Genomic DNA, 25,320 nt, shown 5'->3' with positions numbered 1-25,320 from the left:
AGACCTGGGAATTTCAAATCATGACTGCAGGCTGTGTTTCATTTACTGTCATAATTTAATGTGCACTAATAGAAACAAACAAAACAATGTGGTGTTATCAGGGTTGTTATAGTTAACCAAAACGATTAAATAATTTGTGTTACTTGAAATAAAATGTATTTTAAAAATATAATAATAATTTTCTAAATATTTTTTTATTTGAAATAGAAATCTTTTGTGAAATTATAAATGTTTTTACTGTCACCTTTGATCAATTTAATGCATCCTTGACTTATGAAATTATTAATTCCTAATTAAAATAAGTTAAAGTTTTTTACATTTTATTTTATTTCAGCTAGCTGCAAAGGCAACATTTCTTATTTTCTTTTAGTTTAGTTTGAAATACTAAAATAACTAAATAAAATTATACTAAATAAAATTAATAAAAACTATATAGACATTTAAAAATAACAAAAACTAATAAAAATGACAAAAAAACAACAAAATTACTAAAACTTTAACTGAAATTAACATGAAACCTGAAAATATATAAATAAAAACAAATTCAAAATTTTAATAAAAAATATAATAGCATTGATATATGATACTAAAATAACCTGCATGTTACATAAACACTGTTCAAGCTGGATATTGTCCATGTGAGTGGGGTCAGTGAGATATACTTTTGAAAAAATTAGAAATGAATACTTTTATTCATCAAGGATGCATTTAAACTGATCAAAAGTGACAGTAAAGACATTTATAATGTTCAAAAAGGTTTCTATTTCAAATAAATGCTGTTCTTTTGAACTTTGTATTCATCTGTGAATCCTAAACAATAAAATGTATCACCGTTTCCACAAAAATATTGGGCAGCACAACTGTTTTCAACATAATAATAATAATCAGAAATGTTTCTTGAGCAGCAAATCAGCATATTATTATGATTTCTGAAGGATCATGTGACACTGAAGACTGGAGTAATGATGCTGAAAATTCAGCTTTGATCACAGAAATAAATTACAGTTTAACCGATATTCATACAGAAAACAGCTATTTTTAATTGCAAAAATATTTCACAATTTTTTATGTATTTTTGATCAAATAAATGCAGCCTTGGTGAGCAGAAGAGACTTCTGAATGGTAGGGCTGGGAAAATAAATTATTGCATTGCGAAATGATTCAGCATCGATTCTGAGATTTTCCGAATGTATGACGATTCTTTCTGGAGTCGATTCTGAGCTTAGTTTTGAACAGCAGACGGCGCTGCATGCTTTAGAAACAGCCGTACTCTGCTTGTTTCCAAATCCTGACACACACTTGAACCTAAAATAATCATTCATAAAATTTGAAACGTTTGAAGCGAATTACAAGGGTGTCCACAGTGGGCTGTGCTTACATTAATCTGGCGTCATAAAAGCATTCTGAACCGAGGTGAAAGTGTACTACTTTGCTTCTGTAATGATGTATTTGTGAGTGCTGTTATGATAATGTTTCAGTAAATGTCTGACCTTTGGTCGTTCGTCCTCCAAAACAGTCCGGCTCGTCCTTCTTCTTATGGTGACCCCCTGATTTCGTGCTGTGATTGCCTGCTTGGATGTGGAATTTCTCAGCTCCAGGGACCTCTTTGTGCACGTGATACGACAGATTACGCAAGATACAGACGCAGTTCTCCACCGACTGCAGAAAAAAAACACACAAGAAACTCAGGTGTAAGACTGAGAGCAAGCCTTTAAAACCAGAAGAAATGCACACATATGATTCAAACACACTGCAGGAGAGACATAAAAACTAATGATTATTATTATTATTATTAGTTTTGTTTAAAGTTTAGTTTATAAATTATTATTATTATTAAAGTAAACTAAACTGGAATTAAAAAGTAAATAATAATAATAATAATAATAATAACCATTATTTTATATTAAATAAAATTATATATTATTATTATTAATAATAATAATAATAATAATAATAATAATAATAATAATAAATATTTTGCTTTAGTTAATAATAATAATAATAATAATCATGATAATTCTTCTTTTCTTCTTCTTATTTAGTTTTGTTTAAAGTTTAGTTTATAAATTGTTATTATTATTAAATTAAACTCAACTGGAATAAAAAGTAAATAGTAATAATAATAGTAATAGTAATAGTAATAGTAATATTATTATTTTTATTTATTATTTTAGAATGTTTTTTGTCGTTTTTGTTGTTTATTATGCCATGAATAAAAATAAATAAATTATTATTAATTATTATTAATTAATTTATTAAATACTGTAATAATAAATTATTCTTTTTATTACATTAAATGAAATGATAAAATAATAATAATAATAATAATAGTTAAAATACGAAAAATCAGGTTTCATTTTAAGTGAAATATTATTAGTTTTTTCCCTTGTTTTCGGGGTGAAATGTGAGGTGATCAGCTTATGTGCAGGTGTGCCGTGGCCTGGATTTCTATTTAAATTCTTACTTTGTTATTTATGTCCCTCTTGGTGACAGCTGAATAGAGCGCGTGCAGCAGAGCGTCCACGAGCCCGTCACACTCGCGCAGTCTCTGTCGAGCTTCGGCTCCGTCTGAACTCACGTTCCTGCAAACACACGAGCGCAAAATAATCCTGCGGCAGTCTGACGGATCAGCATCAGAGCAACGAGAAACCGCTCAACCCTCAGACCGTATTCAGGTGTTTTTTTTTTTTTTTAAATACAGAGAATTTAGTGACGGAATGACACTTTACAAATGTGTTAAGACCCTAAAAATACACATCATCTATTTTTTTTCAAATTTTTTACAATGATGTTTTAAGAGATATAAGCATCGGGTCGTTTTTGACCCAAATATGTATGGAGCACCATTAGTGTCAAAAACATTTTGTAAAATTATCTATGAAGTTATATTACAGTCAAAAACTTCGGTAACATATTTAACCTTTTCTCTATATCTCATGCACTTTTGGGACTGAATTTTGTTAATGAACATAAATACAGTATGTAAGTCTATTGATAAACCAGTGCTATATGAAAAATTTATCACTTTTTTCATCTGAAAGAAAGTTTATGCAAGTAAAATGAATTTATTTAGTTTTATTTAGAGTAATATTTATGTTGTTTTGTTGTATCTAGGTTTCATAAATTTGGATCATGACTTTAATTAAACTTCAATTCATTCCAATAGGGTTAATACTGAGATTATACGTTCTTATAAATGTCATACAATGATATATTCAAATAAAACTTTGCCTCAATATTGAAAAACAAATAATTAGTAATAGCATGGCAACATTTAAAACTTTGAATTTTTGTGTAATTAATCAGAATTATCATTTTTGGGTGAACTATCCCTTTAATGAAAAGTTGCTGATCAGATTCAATATGGTTTTAGTTGAAAAAAATATTAATGTATGACTGTTTAATGAGAGGGTTAAAGAGCTTGATTTGAGCCGGTTTGGTGGCTGCAGCGCATTCAGAGAAAAGTGAACCTCAGGCATCCTGAAGTGTTCTTGAAGACCGTGTTCCACTCTGGGTCTCCGGGTCGGGCCGGGTCGTTCGGGTCTCCTCTCAAACCCGAGTGAGGGATAATGATCTCGTCGGTCAGCGTCTGCAGGCCGTGGTTGATGACGATCATCTTCAGAGGCTCATGGGAGGAGAGATTCCACAGCGTTCCTGAGAAACACAGGAGGACTCATCAGGAGACTAGGTTCAGCTTCACCAGAATTAAGAATGATTTCATTCCCAGGCTGGATTTGGGATGAGGATCAAACGTTTCTGATTATTAGCAATGTTGAAAACCGTGATACATTTTATTTTTCAGGATTCACAGATGAACAGAAAGTTCAAAAGAACAGCATTTATTTGAAATAGAAATCTTTTGTAACATTATAAATGTCTTTAATGGCACTTTTGAGCAATTTAATGCAGCCGTGGTGAATAAAAGTATTAATTTCTTCCATCGTTCCAATGAAATCATTCCCTGGAATCGGTGTTATTTAATTAGTATCACTGAGATACTATTATAGTTTTTGTTATTATTTAGTATTAGATTTGATTTAAAAATGTTGTTTTCATTTTACTTAAAGTTTTAGTAACTTTGTTGTGTTTTTGTTAGTGCTGTCAAATGAATAATCGCGATTAATCGCATCCAAAATAAAAGTTTTTGTTCACATAATATATGTGTGTGTACTGTGTATATTTATTATGTATATATAAATACACACACATGCATGTATATATTTCAGAAATTTTTTTATTTATATATTAAATATATTTATTTATATTATGAATTATATGAATATAAATATAAATTAAATGTAAATTAAATATAAATACATGTAAATATTTTCAAAATACATACTGTATGTGTGTGTATTTATATATACATAATAAATATACACAGAACACACACATATACAGCATTATGCAAACAAAAACTTTTATTTTGGATGGTTTGACAGCACTAGATTTAGTCATTTTTATTGTTTTAAAACGTCTATTTTTAGTATTTTTTTCTTTCAGTTTTAGTTTTAGTTACTTAAGTACATCAAGTTAAACTAAACAAAAAATGAGAAATGTTGCCTTGTCAACAAGCTAAAATAAAATAAGTTTAAGTTTTTTATATTTTACTTTATTTCAGTTAACACTTATTTTAGTTTAAGTAACAAAAATGTTTTTATGGTTTTAGTTTTAGTTACAGTTTTAGTTAACTATAATAACCCTGCTTGGAATCTGAAATGGAATCTTTTGTAACATTATAAATGTCTTTACTGTCACTTTAGATCAATTTAATGCATCCTTTGATGAATAAAAGTAGTAATAAAAATGTATTTAAAAAAACATACAAAAACAAAAACAAAAAACATATAGTATAACTTATCGAAATAATATAAGAATCATTAAAGAACCAGAACCGTTAATTGAAATCAGTGTTATATCTTAATATCACTGAGATACAATTGTACTTTTAGTTAATTTTGAATTAGATTTCATTTTTATATTTTCCGTTTTAATATTAGTTAAAGCTTTAATAATTTTACTGTGCATTTTGTGACTTTTATTAGTTTTGAATTATGTCTATATAGTTTTTATTCCTTTTTATTTCAGTTTTAATTATTTTAGTACATCAAGTAAAATGATGCCTTGTCAACTAGCTGAAATAAAACAAGTTTAAGTTTTATTTCATTTCATTTATTTATTTATTTTTTTCAAATGTTTTTATAGCTTTAGTTTCAGTTACAGTTTTAGTTAACCATAATAACCCTGCTTGGAATCTTAAATGGAATCTTTTAACCTTACAAATGTCTTTACTGTCACTTTAGATCAATTTAATGCATCCTTAATGAATAATAGTAGTAAATTTGGTTACGCTTTATTTTAAGGTGTCCTTGTTACAGTGTAATTATACATTTAAGTACTGAGTAATATTAATTAACTAAATGCACTTACTATATGGTTAGGGTTTGGCGTAAGGTACATGTAATTAAGCATAATTAATTATAATAGTAAGTACATGTAACATGTGTAACAAGGGCACTTTAAATAGGACTGGATGATTAATTGAAAAGAAATCGACACCGAAATTCAGAATCTCTAACGGACGTAATTTTCCCATGACGGTTATTTCGTTTTTTTTAACCCCATTAATACTTTCCAATAAGACCCTTGCGTAAATATGCATAGAGTGACAGGACAAGATCACTGAGATGCTGCTCTTTCTCTTAATCTCTTAGTCTTCTATTTACATTCATTATTTTATTAAAACATTTGTTTACAATAGATACAAGTTATTTTCTACTTTTCACATGACAGTATTTAAAATGTGTTTTGTTTTCTACTTTTGACACAATATTCATTTACTTTGTTACAGTTATTTTCTATTTTTTTAGGGAACTTGCTTTTTACAATTAAACTCAAATGTGACTTTTTTCATACAGTAAGACATCTTAATTTCAATCTTTGATTTCAATTGTTCAAAATATTCAACAAATAACCATAAATAGTTTGTTTCCTTCAATTATTTCAAAATCACAAAAATAAGAAATGCACTCTTTCATTAAAAAAAAAACAAACAAATCATACCTTTAATAGTTGAGTAGCTATATTTATAGTCCAAACCTTTAATGAACTATGAGTGCAAAATATATATATAATATATATATATATTAGTGCTGTCAAATGATTAATCGCGATTAATCACATCCAAAATAAAAGTTTTGTTTACATAATATATGTATGTGTACAGTGTATATTTTTAATGTATATATAAACACACACATGCATGTATATATTTCAGAAAAATATGTTATTTTTATATATTAAATATATTTATTTATATTATGAATTAAATGAATATAAATATAGACATGTAAATACATGTAAATATTTTTAAATATATACTGTATGTGTGTGTATTTATATATACATAATAAATTTACACAGAAAACACACATATTATGCAAACAAAAACTTTTATTTTGAAAGTGGTTAATCGTGATTAATCGCTTGACAGCACTAATATATATATATATATATATATATATAAAAATAAAAAATATTAAAAATAAAAATAAAATATATATAAAATATTTTTATATTTTAAATATAAATATTTATAAATGTATATTAATTTATAAATAATATATATATACATATATATATATATATATATATATACATATATACCTTTATTGCACTATGAGGGCAAAAAAATTAATAAAAATAAAATTAATTAGGTTTTTATTTTAGGCCATATCGCCCAGCCCAAACTTTAAAATAAAATGTTACCGTAATTTCTTTCACTTTTTAGGTCGAAAGCAGGAATGTAGATAAACCTGTGACGAGCTCTCGGACTTCCGCGTCGTTGGATCTCCTCAGGAGCCTCAGCAGTGCAGGAATGCCGTCCGAGTTCTTGATGGCCACCTTGTTAAAGTTGTCTCGGCCGAAGGAGATGTTCCTCAGCGCGCCGCAGGCCTTGCGATGGACCTCGGCTTTGGGATGATCCAGGAGCCCCACCAGGACGGGGATTCCTCGCAGCTGCCTGACGTCTTGCTTGACCGTGTCGTTCTCGTAGCAGAGGTGCTGCAGATACGCCGCGGCGTTGGACTTCACCGGGTCCATGGGGTGGCTCAGCATGGAGATGACCTCCCGGAGGTTCGGATCCCGCCAGCGAGGATCCTTGCGGATGGTGTCGAGGCTCACCATGCTGGCGCGCTTCTGCGGGATGAGCGTCTGCGCACGGTACAGGTCCTGGAAACAGGGCTGGACCATTAATCGAAAAAGGAATCGAAAGTGAAATTTAGAACCTCACTGCAAAAAATGCTTGGTAACACTTTATTTTAGGGTCTCTTAACTAGTTTCTTATTAGCATGCATATTACTATAAAATTTGTCATTTATTAGTAGTAATTTATTATTAATGCCTTATTCTACATCCCTGATCCTGCCCAATACCTAAACTTAACAACTACCTTACTAACTATTAATAAGCAGCAAATTAAGAATTTATTGAGGGAAAAGTCGTAGTTAATAGAAATAAGTGAATAAGTTTTCCCTGCTCTAAAGTGTTACCAAAAGTTTTTCTTACTTAGTATTTTTGACTTGTTTTCTAGTATAAATATCTAGGCAAGGCAAGTTTATTTATATAGCACATTTCATACACAGTGGTAATTCAAAGTGCTTTACATAAAAGGAAGTGAAATAGTCATTAAAAATAATAATAATCACAACAATAAAAACAAAGTGATTTTAAAATTTATTTAAAAAGAATTTAAAACATTTAAGAATAGAAAATTATTATACATAGTGCAATCAGTTCGGACGTAGCACAGTGCTCATTCAACAAATGCACAGCTAAACAGATGAGTTTTGAGTCTGGATTTAAAAGTGGCTAATGTTTTAGCACATCTGATCTCTTCTGGAAGCTGGTTCCAACTGCGGGCGGCATAATAGCTAAAAGCAGACTCCCCTTGTTTTGTGTGACCCTTGGTATTTCTAACTGACTCGATCCTAATGATCTGAGCGGTCTGTTAGGTTTATATTCAGTGAGCATATCTCCAATGTATTTAGGTCCTAGGCCATTTAGAGATTTATAAACGAGTAAAAGTACTTTAAAATCAATCCTAAATGTAACTGGAAGCCAGTGTAAGGACCTGAGGACTGGTGTGATATGCTCAGATTTTCTGGTTCTAGTCAGAATCCTGGCAGCAGCGTTCTGGATGAGCTGCAGCTGTCTAATGATCTTCTTTGGAAGGAGACCATTACAGTAATCCGCCCTGCTGGTGATAAAGGCATGAACCAGTTTCTCCAAGTCTTGACTGGAAACAAAACATCTAATTCTTGCAATGTTTTTGAGATGATAGTATGCTGATTTAGTTACTGCTTTGACATGACTACTGAAGCTAAGCTCTGTCTCCAGAAACACCCCAAGATTTTTGACCTGATTTTTAGTTGTTTGACCCTAGAGTCAAGGTATGCATTCACCTTGAAAACTTCATATTTGTTTCCAAATACAATGACTTCAGTTTTCTCCTTATTTAACTGAAGAAAGTTCTGACACATCCAACTGTTAATTTCATCAATGCATTGGCAGAGGGAGTCAATGGGGCTATAGTCATTTGGAGATAAGGCTAGGTAAATCTGCGTATCATCAGCATAGCTGTGATAGGCAATTTGGTTCTTTCTTATTATTTGACTTAGTGGGAGCATATACAGGCTAAACAAGAGCGGTGCAAGAACTGAGCCTTGTGGGACTCCACATGTCATGGACGTCCACTTAGATAACCTCTCCCTTCTAAGTATGACCTGAACCATTTGAGGTCATCTAAACCATCTAAACATTCTTGCATCAAGATGCATTTACTTGACAAGTTAAAGATATTAAGTCTTGTTATCTAAAAAAAATATTATCAACATTTTGTTAGTTTTTCCTTAAAAATCTGCCAATGGGGCAAGAAAAAAAATGTATTCAAAGGCTAAACAAGGTGATTTTTCTTGCCCCATTGGCAGATATTTTTGCTTGTTTTTTTTTAATTAATTTTTTTTTTTTTACAGAAAACAAGACTTATTATCTTACTATTATACAGTAAATTCTTCAATTCTTAAAAATGAACTTTAAGAGACAGATGTAGATGTTTGTGAATGATGTTTTCTTTGTTTTGGAGAGATGAAAACTGTTAAATTATACCATATTTATTGAATCAAATGCAAGGGGTGGATAATTTGATCAGTTGTTTATTAATCATGCAACAATAAATATTACTTTTATAGTTTTTATTAATAATCATTGCTATATAGATGATAACTTTGTCTAGTGCACCTATGAATGTTTTTAGCATGACTTGTGTGAAAATGTAACAACTATAGGCTACTGAATGAAATAGCATAGACTTCTTCAAGGTTGGTGTTTGCATATTTCTTTTCATTCAGTAACCTACTTTTTCTACAGATCTGTGCACTAGTGTTAAATGCTATTGTTTTTGACAGTGTTGATAACGTTTCTGACAGATAATATCATGATATTTTTTGCGTTTCCCTTGCCGAATGTGCTATCCTGTCAGCAATAACCTGTCCGTGATTTTTCTTTATTTTTGATTATCGTCAGTTTAAGTGCTGATGCAGTGTTGCCAGATATTGCTATAAAAACAACTAAAAACATATGCCCTCTTTCATTATAAAAAATATCCCACCTTAATAGTTATATTTACAGTACAAACCTTTATTGAACTATGAGAGCAAAAAAAATAAATAAAAAAAATAATAAAATAAAATAAAATATTTTTTTATTTCAGTTTTAGTTATTTTAGTACATCAAGTAAAAACTAAATTAAAATGAGAAATAAATTTAGTGAAACTAAATTAAAATGAGAAAAATAAAATAAAATAAAACTAAATTAAATTAAATTAAAAATCGTTCAATAATCGTAATCAAGGTAAAGTGTTAAAATTAATTGAGGTTTTGATTTTAGGTCATAGGTCACAGATTTTGTGACTTTTATTTCTTTATTGTTTTTAAATATGTCTATATAGTTCTTATTAATTTATATTTCAGTTTTAGTTATTTTAGTACATCAAGTAAAAACTCAATTAAAATGAGAAATAAATTTAGTGAAACTAAATTAAAATGAGAAAAATAAAATTAAATAATATTAAATAAAATTAAAAATCGTTCAATAATCGTAATCACGGTAAAGTTTTCAATTAATTAAGGTTTTGATTTTAGGTCATAGGTCACAGATTTTGTGACTTTTATTACTTTTTATTGTTTTTAAATATGTCTATATAGTTCTTAGTAATTTTCATTTCAGTTTTAGTTATTTTAGTACATCAAATAAAAACTAAATTAAAATGAGAAAAATAAAATAAAATAAAAAATCGTTCAATAACCGTAATCAAGGTAAAGTGTTCAGTTAATGGAGGTTTTGATGTTAGGTCATCTCGCCCAGCTTTACCTGTAAATACGCGTGGGTGGTGAGGTCCAGCGCGGGCCTCATGTGATCCGGCTCCGGTCTGGAAGCGCCGCGGGTGAAACCGTCGCGGTGCAGCGGCAGAGTGTAGCAGTTCTCCGGTAAGAAGGTCCGGGTGGGAAAGAAGGGTAATCCGTGCAGGAGCGTGACGGCCTGAGCGTTCAGCGTGCTGTACAGAGGCGGCTGATCCGTGGGAATCTCGTTGGGAGGGTCAGAGGTCACGCTGGGGTCAGGGTGAGGAGGTCGAACCGTGTGTGTATCGTCCTTCTCGCCAGAGGAATCGGGAGGCGGCGCTCGATCCAGACACTCAACATCCAGAGTCTGGGATTCTTCCAACCCTTCAGATGAAGCTTCCTACAGAGAAAAATAAAAAATATAAACATGATTTGAGGAATCATTCACTTTTTTTTTTTTTACTTTTTTTCCCCATTACAAATCAAGTGTTATTTTAGTATTGTTAAGATCATATTATAATTTTTTAATTCATTTAATTACATTTTTTTTAATAATTAATTTTATATTTAAAAAAAAAAAAACTGTATATGTCTATATAGTTTTATTAATTTTTATTTCAGTTTTAGTTAGTTTAGTGCAGTTTAATGAACAACTTAATAAAATGAATGACAAGCTAAATGAAAATGAGAAATGTTGCCTTGGCAACTTGCTGAAATAATTTGGTTAAAATAATTTTGGTTAATATTTTGAACGATTTTATTTATATATTTCCTCCTTTCATGTTAATTTCAGTTCAAGTTTTAGTAATTTTGTTGTGTGCTTTTGTCATATTTATTAGTTTAAGTTTTGTCTATATATTTTGTTTTTTATTTTATTTAATATACTTATTTTATTAATTATTTTAGTACATCAGGTTAAACATAATGAAAATGAGACCTTGGCAACAAGCTGAAATAAAATAAATTTAAGTTTTTATTTTATTTTATTTTATTTCTGTTAAAGTTTATTTAATGTAAAGTAAAATTTGTATGGTTTTAATTTTAGTTAACTATAATAACCCTCTTACAAATATTTAAAAATTCTTAAATAAATATAAATTTACTTGAAAAGTAAATGATTATTTTAACACATTAAGTCTTGTTTTCTGAAAGATCATCAAAATTAATCATTAAAACCTACTTTTTATCAGAAGAAAAAATGTACAATGAATCATTAGTCATACAATAAAAATAACTGTCAATGGGGCCAGAAAATATTCTTATTTATTTTTCTTATTTTCCCTTTGAATTAAGTTTGTTTCTCTTACTGCACTGACAGTTTTAAGCATAAACTTATTTTTATGCAAGATTTCTTATTTTATAGACCAAATAGTCTCGTAAATGACCAGCTGTTTCCAAATGAAGCATAAAGAGGCGTCTCAAAGCGCCAGATTAATAATAACACATCAATCTGAACACATTCACAGCGTGAATAAAGATGATATTTTCTCACCTGAGAATAAAATCTCTATAAAATCTGATTTAATTTGTGCCCTACTGAGCTGTATAAATGCAGGGCAGTTTTGATGAAATTGACTGAATTAAATTTAACCCTTTACCACTTCACACTGCAAAACAATGACTCTCTTACTTAATATTTTTGTCTTGTTTTCTAGAGTAAATATCTAAAAATTCTTGAATCAAGATGAATTTACTGTCCAAGTAAAACGACTTAAGATATTTTGTCTTGTTTTCTGTAAAAAATATAAAACTTTTGTTAGTTTTTCCTTAAAACAAGCAAAAATATCTGCCAACGGGGCAAGAAAAGTACACTCTTAAAAATAAAGGTGTTTCACGATGCCATAGAAGAACCTTTTTGTCTAAATGGTTCCATAAAGAACCTTTAACATCTGTTTCACAAAAGCTTCTTTGTGGCGAAAGAAGGTTCTTCAGATTCTATAAAGTAAGAAAGAGATGGTTCTTTAAAGAACCTTTGACTGAATGGAACCAAAAATGGTTCTTCTATGGCATCGCTGTGAAGAGTGTAATCTTGTTCAGCCTTTGAATTAAGATTATTTTTCTTACACCTTTGGAAGATATTTTTGCTTGTTTTAAGGAAAAACTAACAAAATTTTGATCTTTTTTATTTTAGAAAACGACACTTAATATCTTAAATCAAGTAAGTAAATGCATCTTGCTTCAAGAATATCTACACTGTAAAAAAAAAAAAAAAATTTAAAAAAAGTTGAGCAAACTTCAAATTTTAAGGCAACCAGCTTCAGCAAATTTTTGAGTTTTCTCAACTTATTTTTGTGGGAGATTTTTGAGTTCTCTCAACTTTTTGTTGTATAAACTTAAAAGGACAAGCTGAGAAAACTCAAAAATCTGCTGAAGCTGGTTGCCTTAAATGTTTAAGTTCTCTCAACTTTACATCTTTTACAGCACTGTAAAAAAAAATTTAAAAAATTAAAAGTTGAGCAAACTTAAAAAGTTTAAGGAAACCAGCTTCAGCTGGTTGATTTTCCTCAACTTCTTGTTTTAAGTTTATACAACAAAAAAAAACTCAAAAAGCTGGTTGCCTTAAAATTTTAAGTTTGCTCAACTTTTTTTTTTACAGTGTAGAAAATGAGACAAAAATACTAAGTAAGAAAATATTTCTTTTGCCGTGCAATACTGAAACAAGATGATTCATAATCTTTAACATCGGCTTTCCCAATGAAAAGCATGAAAATGCTAAATATATATATATATATATGATTATACAAAAGAAATTCGGTTTTTTTTTTTTCATGACGTATTGTCAAGTATGGTGACCCATACACGAAATTGGTGCTCTGCATTTAACCCATCCAAGTGCACACACACAGCAGTGAGTAGTGAACAAATGCGCACACACACACACACACACAGTGAACACACTTAGGGGTTCGGTGCCTTGCTCAAGGGCACCTTAGTCATGGTATGGAAGGTGGAGAGAGTGCTGTTCATGCACAATCCCCACCTTCAATTCCTGCCGGCGCGAGAATCGAACCAGCAACCTTCAGGTTACAAGCCCGACTCCCTAACCATTAGGTCACGACTAAAGAAATTAGTTTGATGTGTAATCCTCACCTTCAGGAGGTTGGGCACGACCTGTTCATTGGAGCTGCTGGAGCTGAGCGGGTTGGATTCGCTGTCAGGACTGGACGATTTCTCCGTCCCGATTCCTGAACTCTCAGTCTGCAAAACATCAGAGAAACGCCTCAGCGTGAGCTCGTTAACATCACATCCACACACACCAAGCCTCATTAGCCTGCAGCTTTAGGCTTGTAAACAATATCTACTTTTTATCAGGAGAAAATGAATCATTAGTCATGAATTATAAATGATTTGTTTATAAAAAGAACCTGTTAAAATAATTATTTTTTGGCTCTCAAATTCTAGTCAAACTATGAATATTTAAATCCTTTTAAATCATTTTTTTATTAATTTATTGCACTGCGTAATGAATCCCGGTTATTAAGCAAATTGTTGTTTAATATAGCAGACAGATGCCAACTATGAGAAAATACCTGCTGTTTTTCCTCAGCATTTTTCTCTTGTTTTTTGGTACAAATATCTAAACATTCCTAAATTAAGATACAGTTACTTGAGAAGCAAAATGTTTTTAGGTATTAAGTCTTTATTTCTGAAAAATGCATCATAACCAGGTTCATGCTTACAACAACAACAACAACAAATATCTGTCAATGGAGTCAGAAAATAATACCTTTCTCTTTGAATTGTTTTGTTTTCTGACCTCACTGATGGTTATTTTTTCTTATTTTAGGCATAAACTCACTTCATTTGGGTAGAATTTTCTATAAACAAGACTTATGTCTAATGGATTTACATTTACGCCTCAAATGTCTCTTTTTGACCCGGAAGAGACATTAAAAAAACTCTATATATCTTTATAGTTTTTAGTAAGGGAAGAAAACTTTGCAAAGGCTTTAAGACACTCAATACACATTTTTATTTATTTTTTTCCAGATTTTTACAATTATTTTTAAGAGATGTAATCATGTTTCATGTTCAGGTCATTTATGGAGTAACATTAGTGTCAAAAATACTTTTTGTAAAATTATCTATTAAGCTAAATTTGTGTCAAAAAACCTTATTTATATAATATATTTAGCATTTTGCCCATATCTCACACATTTTGGGATCTGAATTTTGTTGATGTACATCTACTGCAGCATGAAAAATTGATAAATTTTTTCATCTGAAAGTCAAAGTTTATGGAAGTAACATGAATTTATTTAGTTTGAAAACTTTCCAGAGTAATATTAATGTTGCTTTGTTAGAAATAAATATGCAGGTTTCATAAATTAAAATTTTTGAGCAATCACAATTAATTCCAATAGAGTTAATACTGGTAATTCTCAGATTTTATAAATTTCATAACATGATATATTCAAATAAAATTTCTCAGTAATATTGAAAAAATGTATACATATTTTGCTCCATAATAGTTTTTTGTGTGTGCGTGTGTGGTTCATGTGTATTTTGAAATTTCTAGGAATGTCTCAATTTTTTAATAATCAAAAAGGGATAAATCCAGTACAAAGATGGTGATAACATGGTAACATTCAAATAAATTTTTCACATTCAGTCAATAATGAGAAGTTGCTGATCAGATACAATATGGTTTTAATTGAAAACTATAAAAGCTATTGACTGTTTAATAAAATAACAATTCTTCAGGTTCAAACGGGCCTGGAATGAGGAAATCATATGTGGATTTGTATAATAAATAATGAGGGTTAAGAATGTTCAGATATTTGTAATGAAAAAAGTCAAAAATACTGACGTAGAACATCGTGTTTCCTCAGTTGGCATCTGTCTGCTTATATTAACAAGCATTTGCTTAAAACCGACAATGCAATAAATGAATAAAAAAGGATTTAAAAGGATTTAAATATTCATAGTTTGGCTTGAATCTGAGCACACTGAAATCATTATTTTAACAGGTTCTTTATATAAATGAATCATCTATAATTCATGATCAGAAATCATTTTCTGCAGCGTTCCTACATGTGTTTCTGTGTGGTTTGAGCTTGCGGGGTTGGACGCGTCTGAGGACGGGGTTTCTGCCGTCTCCTCCGTCTGCTCTTTGGTGTCTTGAGCTGAAGGTTCCTCCAGATCCGGCTTCTTTTGGACCGAAGGGAAGAACATGAACAGGAGACGTTAACGTGAGATCACGCAGGTCATGTTTTAACTTCACTGATTCACGTCTCCACATAAAAGAGCATTATGAGATGACGGAAAGCCCTTTGGTGTAAAAACACGCTTAAGAAAAGCAAGTAGAACTTCCTCCAGAGCAGCGGTGAATTATACATGAGCGCAGCTTCATAAACACAACACACACTTCAGGAAAAGCATTGCATCTGCTAACAAGAGCGAGAAACCACACACACATCTGTCTTCATTACTTACAATCTTACTGAACAATCATTTCTTACCATAGATGACACTTGCTGTGATTTAATTGATCTAATGCAATGAAATTCACACATGCATGAACTGAATTGAGCTGAATAATGACTCTGTTGTCTTCTGTACAGTCAATTCGTTTCATAACTGATGAATTTTGCAACATCGACACTGTTATTAAACTGGATTCATGATTAATTGTTTTACACACTTATTGAACTGAATCAACTCTAACTTGAATCAATTGAATCAACTGAATTGTTTGCATCATCGATTCTTGTCCTGTTTATTTTTGTGAACTATTTGGCAATAATCTGTGTAATATGTAGCGCTGTTAAAATAAAAATAAATAAGGTTCAGGATTGCACTGCTTAATGCTAATTTCTTCCTTGAAAAGGCCAGGAAAGTGATTCGCTTTACAGTTATTGAAATGAACTGAATCAACACTGAACTGAAATGAGCTGAAAAATGATACAGCAGAATCTTAATTTGTCTCATATTTGCATCATTGATGCAATCGATTTCAGTCATTATAGAGTCATTATTCAACTCGATTCAGTTCATGCATGTGTGAATGCCAATGCATTAGATGACAAAGCAAAGCAAGAGACATTTATTGTAAGGAAGATGCACAAACACATCTGAAGACATCTGACTTGATTAAGTTGAATCAACTGACTTTTTTGCATCATTGATTCTGTTATTTATTTATTAAGAACCTAAACAACATAAATGTGCATTTACTTTATATGCATTTGTTTTTGGTTCCTATAACTCGATTCAGGATTGCATTGTATAATGATCATTTCCTCTTTGAAAAAGCCAGGAAAGTGTGTTTGTGCATATGTCCTTATGATAAATCACACTTAAATATGCAATATCAATATCCAGATATGTTTGGGTCACTGTAACTCAACAGGTTTCTGAAATGAATATGCACTGCATAATGATCAGTCTTTCTAAGGAGCCAAATGTGAGTGAGTTGTTTCATGCAGACATGTAGAGTTCAGCATTATTCCCAGTCTTTCCATCGGTCAGAATAATCACTGGATCTCCATCATAAAGCAATCTTTTTAAACGAAAGCACATGATGAAATGCTTCAGCAGACAGAGAGAGAGAGAGAGAGAGAGAGACGTCAGGATGGATGGAAGAGCATCAGTCTCAAATGCTGGTTTTGTTCTGCCTGAATCGCTCTTGACTTTGTGTTTGTGTTTATCAACTCACATGTAACATCACTCGAACTAGCTTTCTTTATCCTGAAGAGAATATGAGTGGTGTACGCCTGTGAAAAACTGATACTGTGTTGATATTGTTGCTATGCAGTTGCTAAGGTGTTCTGAGTGGTCGTTAGTGTGTTGCAAGTGCTTACAAATATAATAGTGATGCTTGACTTAGAAAATGTCACTAAAAACGGGGAAAACGGATTTCGACTCATTTGGCTCTTATGAAATCTTAATTTATTTTAGTAACTGTAGTTCAACTATAGTATATGTAGTAAAACCGCAGTAACCTCAAACTTACCATGCATTATTTGAACTATATCTGGTTAACACTTTGTTTTAAGGTGTCCCTGTTACACTGATTGTTATTATACTATTATAATAACAATTAATTATGCACGTAACCCTAAGTCAAACCGTAACCATGTAGTAAGTACATGTAGTTAATTAATATTAGTACTTAAATGTATAAACAAGGACACCTTAAAATAAAGTGCAACCGAAATTTGTAGTAAAGAGAATAATAATAATAATCAATTTGGCAAAATAAAACACGGATAGGACAGTTTTGCTTATGCAACAACACTAGTTTTTGTCCTGTAGAGAATACAAGTGGTGTTTACCTGAAAACAGTGTTGCTATTTGGCCCTTATGAAACAATCAATTTACTATAGTAACTATAGTACAGTATATAAAACTGCAGTAACCACACATTTACCATGGTTAACATTATTTGAACTATAAAACTTGGGAATAATAATCATAAATTTGGTGAAATAAAGCATGCACTAGCTTCACTTATGTAACACCGGTTAGTTTTCACAAGGGAGATATGAGCAAAAATACACGAGTAAGCAATCTGAATGAGAACGAAAAACACTGTAAATGACTATAAAACCTGTTTATGAAAAATATGCACGTAAGGAAAGTCGTTTCAGAGGTGGAGCAGGTGATGAAAGACTATACGCACATTTATAAAGACATGCACTGATGAATGAGCCGCAATAAGAACATGAATTAAGAAAGCAAATAGGGTCGATTCATGTTTTTCACTGCTGAATTCCCAGCTCACTATGCACCAGATGCTTTTACGCGGTTTGTAGCCCGTCTTACCCACTACGTCATGTGGCCCATCCATCCATCCATCCATCATCCATCTCATGCACATCATCTCATCTCAGCTCAGTGTCAGTGAGTCGCTCAAGGGCAGCGGATCCGCTGTCACAAGCCCAAGTAGGACACATGCATCACGGAGCGCCGCGCAGCTTCACCCGGCTCTGCATACACCGGAGCGTTTTTGGTAGTTGCGCCGCATCCAGCGCGGCATCAGAGTTTAAATCGCACTGTCAGACGCGCAGGAACACAGAACCCCTGCGGTATGAGCGCTACATGCCGCATCAACCCTCTGTATTTACATGCGATCGCGCCACATGTGTGAAGCTGCAACGCAAACAGATCCAGAGCAGACGAGGCGATGCCCACCCAGCCCTGGCATCCACTGCTGCTGCTGCAGACGCACAAGCATTACCGCGCTGCGGGAAAAGCGACGCATGCACTCACCTCGTTCACCTCCGCAGGCATGCTGGCGACGCAGAGCGGCGTGTGCGCGCGGTCTCTCTGGGTAAATACAGCTGTGTGCGGCTCACACACGAGCAGCCATCCTTCCTCCTGCCTCACGCGTCCACATGCACTCGATCATGCTCTCACATACACACACACACACATGCACACGCGCGCGCACACCCCCAGCCTCACACACACACACACACGCACACGCACACACACGCAGCGCAGTGGAGGAGCTGCTGAATCAACAGCGCGATTCACACACACTCTTCACCGCCCGGCGAGGAGGAGAACCACATCCAGTTAGTGTTTGCCATTCATTAAATGAGATCATTAGCGCTCATTAAACCGCGTCAGAGGGACGAGAGCGAACGAGACGAGGAGCTGCGAATGCGACTGATGCAGCGCGCGCGCGCACACTCACACGCACGCACGCACACACACTCAGACACACACACACACACACTTTCTCAAACACTAAAACAGAATATGAAAGTTTCTGGACTGTTCAAAGTCAATGAACCAACCTTATTTCAGGCTTTTAATCAAAAACCATTGACTTCAGGATGATGGAATCAGTAGAGCTAAAATGCATCTTGCTTCTGGGTTTTGGCCTACAAAAACACGTGTGAGCGCATCGACTCACCTGCACAGTGACAGCACTGTGTCTCAGCAGAGGATGATGGGAATCTGTGTGACGTCATACTGACCTCCATTCTCATAAAACAACCTGTGACACATAAATCATAGTCAGTATCCTGTATAAACGGATCATCTGAGCGATGAATGAGCTCCATTTAATCGCACGTACTAATCAGAAGAGATTACAGCATGCATTTTCATATTTTTGTCACTCGGTGGAATTAAATAAAGGCAGAGTCTCTGGATCACACCCACATGTGAGATCTGTCCATGAGCACCTGCTGGACTCCCGTCATGTGATGCTCCTGATGAAATAAACAACACACACAAACATCAAACTGAAACAGATCCACTGACGCCCTTTGAATCTCCCTTGACGACATTTACATAATCACACAGTAGCTCATTCAGACCAAACAGATACAGTACATGCTGCTCCTGTGGCTTAAAGGAATAGTTCACTAAAAATGAAAACGTGTTCACTCTCAGATCATTCAAGATTAGGATGAGTTTGTTTCTTCATCAGGTTTGAGAAATGTGTCTCTGCATCAGTGTCTCAGCGATGGATGCTCTGCAGTGAATGGGTGCCGTCAGAATGAGAGTCGATAAAAACATCACAATAATCCACAGCACTCCAGTCCATCAGTTAACATCTGGAGAAGATGTGAAAAGTGCATCTGATGTTGTCTCTCACATCAAAATCCATCCAGCCACATATTAGTTTAGAGCTGTTTTGGCTTGTAAATGCTGCTTGATTTCTCTCCTGATTCACACCAGAACACTTTTTCACTGGAGGAAGCGTTATTATGGATTATGGACACGTATTTGAGCTCAAAACATCTTAATCCTGCATTTTGTCTTCTCCAGATGTTAACTGATGGACTGGAGTGGTGTGGATTATTGTGATGTTTTTATCGACTCTCATTCTGACGGCACCCATTCACTGCAGAGCATCCATCGCTGAGACACTGATGCAGAGACACATTTCTCCAAACCTGATGAAGAAACAAACTCATCCTAGCACATTTTAAGCAGATTTTCATTTTTGGTGAGCTATTCCTTGCTGCAGCTTTAACTGTGAAGATTGTGGAAGTAAAATGGCTTGTGAATGTGGTTTCGTCATTCAGAATCTGACGGTCTGTTTTCATCTGGATCAGCTGAAGGTTGGATCTGTCACACACCTGTGGAGAATGCAAACACTCCCTGCAGCTACGCTACGATGGGAAAGAGCCCAGAGCAGTTTTATGATGAATAATAAATAGGGAACAACTCTTTCTGAATTGTGATTAATAATGAATGTAAGACAACTTCCCCCGGAGAGCAGCTATCCGGCTGGATGATTTATTCGGCTCTTTCAGCCGCCACCACAGGAGGCATTTCATCATGCGGGACTGAGAGTGTTGAAATCCAGCCGAATGTCACTGCGTTTCAACCATAAAATCAGGCAGACAGCAGCGAGCCTCGCACCCGTACACCATCTTCATTAGACAGAATGAGAATCCATTAATGGAGATAAAACATCCAGAGAAAGTCATGTGACTTTAATGAAACGCTGCGAAATTCCATCTGAGAAAACACCACAGGAGAAGAATGTAAAAACGCTACAGTGAACACTTGATTAACTGTACTTTACCTCACTAAAAAAAGATTTACCAAAGATAATACATCTTTACTGTAAAAAACAATATGAATGACCTTATCAGTGAACATTTACAACATTCAACATTTAGTTGTTTAAATTTTATTTAGCCTACAAAGACAACACTTTAAATTTTACTGTGAAATATTGAAAAAATAAAATAAAAAATGACGATGCTTTATATTAATTCAAATGTTTATTAGAATATTGAAAATGGAAGTCTCTGCATGAACTACACTGATTTACATTTAATTTAGATATTTAGTTATTTAAATTATATTAAATTTACAAAGACAACTCTTCAAATTTTACTGCAAAATACTCAAAAAGTAATAAATCTAATCAGATCTGGCTTAGATATTACCTACAAAAGATCATTTAAAGCCATTATTGTGTTACATGAGAAAACCATGAAATAAATATTGTAAAAAAATAGCAAAATAATTGTTTTCTTGTTTCATTTTTTTTTGAAGGGTGGCGGCGGGGGATTATCCCTTTAATTAGTTTATTATTATTATTATGGATTTTTTATAACAATATGTAGTGCGGGCATATTCTGAAATAAATATGCAACCATGAAATAAAAATAAACATACTCAATGCGCACGTCATAATCCCATAGAGGGCTAAAAGTCATTTACATAAATTAAACAATATTATCGAGTAATAATCTTACAAATCAGAAACAGCCCAACAAATAAAATGAATTAAATATCACTCACCACTAAAAGGGCTTCTTCCTGCTCTTCTTCAAAGAGAATTCCTCAATCAAATCCTCATCCGTCATATAAAAATGTCATGTAGGCTACGTTACACAATTACTATGGAATTGTGATTGCACAAAGGTGTACTAATTTATGAGGTGGATGCTGTGAAATTACATACATACATCATGGCATAACATTTGAAGGCACAACTGAATATGTCAGTCAATAAAGAATTTTTAAACAATGGCACTAAAAAATTTGAACTAAAATTTTATTGCAAGCATGCATGAAAATTAAAAAAAAAATTTAAATGAATGAGAGCATATAGAGAGTGTGGGCTGCTTTTGGTGCTTGCAAATGTATAATTTGTTTTTCAATAATGAGGTCCAAGTTTAATACGCTTTTATTAATTTTAAAAATGTATAATTTTGTTTCTCTATTTAAAGTGCCTCTATTATGGATTTTTGAAAATTACCTTTCATGCAGTGTGTAACACAGCTCTAAGTGAATGAAAACATGCGGCAAAGTTTTAAATCTGAAAGTGCACCGTGTATAAAGTTATTGTCTCTCAAAAGAAAGAGTCGACTCTGAATCATTAAAATTATTGACGTCAAAATGAAACATTAGCATATTGCCCGCCCGCTTGTTGCGCACGCAGACCCGGGAATACTTGATTTTTGCGTTGGTCTGAATGAAAATGCAAATTCATTCTTTGCCACTAGGTGCCGCTTTTGGAGGTAATTTCTGCGTATGCCTGCAAACACAGGACAAACTGGCGCCTTAAATACAGGACAATTCTGTATTATACGGAATGGTTGGCAAACATAAAAGAGAATTGTCTCGGGGGCCCCCTAGTGTTCGGGGCCCTGGACTGCAGCCCATGTTGCCCATTAGATAACGCGGCCCTGAGTCAAGACGGACAGTTCTGACCTCTCGAAGTAGAACAGATACCTACGAGATCAAAGGTGGATACTGCGTTATTCACACTCGTGCGATGTGTTGCTAATAAACATGCCTAATTTCATGCAGTTCTGTTGCTTTTAAATGAAAGGTAATAGCCTATGATTAACAAGACACCCAAATACTTGCTATTTAATTCCATCCGAAAGACATATTAATCATCCAATTTTACTTTAATACAAACACGTAGGCCTATTTTTAAATCACAACAAACAGTGTGTCTGGAAACTAAATAGTTAAATATGAAGAGGTCAAGCAACAGATTGAGTGAATCCAAATTTCACAAAAAGCTTATAGACGTAATTATAATATAATTCAAGTGAGTTGCCGTTTCATTCACTTGTTTTGAGAAATGTTTTTCTCATTTTTTGTAAGTGACTTTTCTTTCTGTTTTAAAGATGTTTTCTTTGAATTGTTTGACTATTCAAAAGAGAATATAGAAAAATATAACTTAATTAATGCACGTTTCCTGCATCTCTATTTTCATCCCGTGTGTCTGCTTAAGGTGTACATTTATTTATTTATTTTTTTGTTAACCTGGCAACACATCCCTTATGAAAATTAACCATGGTTTCACTATTACAAAAAAAAAAAAAAACCTGGTAACCAAAAATTAACCATAATTTTAGTTTTTGATATTTGTAGTAAAACTGTGGTTATACAATATATTTTCTTTGTTTTCTTTTTATAACTCTGCTGCCTTAATGGTTTGATGTTTTGCACTATTTAACAGGGTCATCGCTAGGAATTCTGGGCCCTTTGCACTGAATATGCTGTGGGTTTGAGATGAATGATTCACGAACCCGCTTCGAATGTCAGAAAAGCTCTGTTTCACCATCACTACATGCTTTTTAAAATCATTACATGTGATGTCGAAATTCAAAAATGAATGGCTCTTTTGATCTGGTTTTTGCTAGTGAATCACTTGAACCTGAATGATCGAAGTCACGATTTTGAATCAATCGGAGTGGTTCCAGCGTAAATGACTCACTCAATTGAATCGTTTTTTCTGTTCCTTCGCTTTTCGCGTCTTCAGTCATGTTTACACGCCCCTGTCAGCACTACTACTGGCTTAGCTCGCAAGTTTATGACATTAACTGAAATAAGTGGGAAAAGCATCGATGTTTACAAATAAAACATCCATATTTCCATTCCAAAGATAAACATCCAACACAAATATTCAGGTGAGGTAACATCTTAACGCGTTAAATTGACAGCCCTAATTTCAAGCAAACTGTTTAGGCAAAACGAGGCTTCTCCTCGTTATCAGTCCACCTCGGGCGAACCGGCACATCAAACACCACTCCGATAAAAACCTTTCAAAGTTATATAGTGGAGCTGGTGCTGTTAATATTTGATCAAAGGCTGGTAAGTGATTCCATCGCGCGCTCCCGTGTCCCAGAACTAATGCGCGATCACTGAGTTTAATCAGAAGGGTCTGAATATGCTCAAATAAACATGATTTACTGCATGATTTATTCATTTTGGCACATCAATATTAAAGGCCATCTGATGATGTGCTTTTTCATATTTTGCATCATTTTTACACATGTAAATTCAGACTGATTTGTTTAACTGGGGAGATTCAGAGACACGTAGGCTACACACACATATTCTTTATACATGAACTTTCCAGTTCATCAGTGGACCGACATGTAATTTGTCTCAGTGAACACCAGAGGGAACTTCTGCTTCTGTAATATTCCTGATCATATTCCCATTCTAACAAATAAAAACAAGGAACTCTGGTCTTTACTGTGGGGAATTTGATCTTTATGAAAACAATCTGATCTAAAACAGCCTGTTTTCCTCTGACTGAAGGCATTTGAGTGTCAAATCTAATATTACCAAGAATATAAAGAAGTTCACTGAGAGCAGATCGAACCAAACAAATCAAACTTTATTAGCCAAGAATTAAATTATAAAAAACAATATTGAAACAGAAAAAAAGTAACAAAACAATATATATATATATATATATATATATATTTGACATTAAATAATACAATGAACAAATAACTTTGTCTTAATTAAAGCACAGGATGAAGGTCTTTCTTGTCCTCTAGTGTAGTAAAATTTTTCTTGCTTATAGATTTGTTTATTAAACCCATGCCAGCTTCTTTGCTATTTTGGCGAAAACCATTTTTGAGTTATTAAAATTTAAAAAAAGAAACTAAAGATATTTAAAACTCATTTCTCTGGATATATCTGACTGCAAAATATTCCTGTAAATACATTTAAAAAATACACAAATAGAATAGTAATTGATTGGATATAGTGTTATTTTAGTAACATCAATATACTATTATAGTTGTTGTTATAATTTTAAATTAGATTTAATTTTTTATATTTTCACTTGTATTTTAGTTAAATTTTTAGTAAATCTGTTGCGTCTTTGCTGTTTTTTAATGTCTATCATTTTATTCGTTTTAGCTATTAAATGAAAATAAGAGATGCTGCTTTGGCAACTAGCTGAAATAAAAAGTAATTTTGGTAACGTTTTATTTTAAGGTGTCCTTGTTACTCGTTACATGTACTTGCTATTATAATAACAATAAATTATGCATAATTACATTAAAGTAACACTAAGCCAAACTCTAATCCTAACCCTAAACTTATAGTCAGTACATGTAGTTAATTAATATTACTCAGTACTTAAATGTGTAAGTACACTGTAACAAGGACTCTTTAAAATAAAGTTTAACCGTGATTTTTTTTTTTTTTACTTCAGTTAATGTTTATTTTATTTCAAAT

General features: G+C 32.8%; 1 protein-coding gene across 3 annotated transcripts in view; it reads right to left on the bottom strand.

The window, feature by feature from the left end:
- arvcfa (ARVCF delta catenin family member a) overlaps positions 1–19,007 on the bottom strand; it is a 30,102-nt gene extending 11,095 nt beyond the window's left edge. For 2 of the 3 annotated variants that reach the window (XM_058788340.1, XM_058788343.1), the window contains exons 1-8: positions 18,613–19,007; positions 15,433–15,549; positions 13,489–13,596; positions 10,430–10,798; positions 6,816–7,242; positions 3,471–3,654; positions 2,465–2,582; positions 1,491–1,659 (exon numbers count right to left, since the gene is read on the bottom strand). In XM_058788340.1, coding sequence (XP_058644323.1) covers positions 1,491–1,659; positions 2,465–2,582; positions 3,471–3,654; positions 6,816–7,242; positions 10,430–10,798; positions 13,489–13,596; positions 15,433–15,549; positions 18,613–18,633 — 1,513 coding nt within the window. In that variant the 5' untranslated portion in view covers positions 18,634–19,007. The remainder of the gene's footprint in view (positions 1–1,490; positions 1,660–2,464; positions 2,583–3,470; positions 3,655–6,815; positions 7,243–10,429; positions 10,799–13,488; positions 13,597–15,432; positions 15,550–18,612) is intronic. The other variant, XM_058788341.1, reaches the window with a different exon arrangement.
- Positions 19,008–25,320: the final 6,313 nt, after the last annotated feature.

This window comes from Onychostoma macrolepis, chromosome 10, assembly GCF_012432095.1.
Source record: "Onychostoma macrolepis isolate SWU-2019 chromosome 10, ASM1243209v1, whole genome shotgun sequence".
Classification (NCBI taxonomy): domain Eukaryota; kingdom Metazoa; phylum Chordata; class Actinopteri; order Cypriniformes; family Cyprinidae; genus Onychostoma; species Onychostoma macrolepis.
This window is presented reverse-complemented; position numbering and strand designations above follow the sequence as displayed.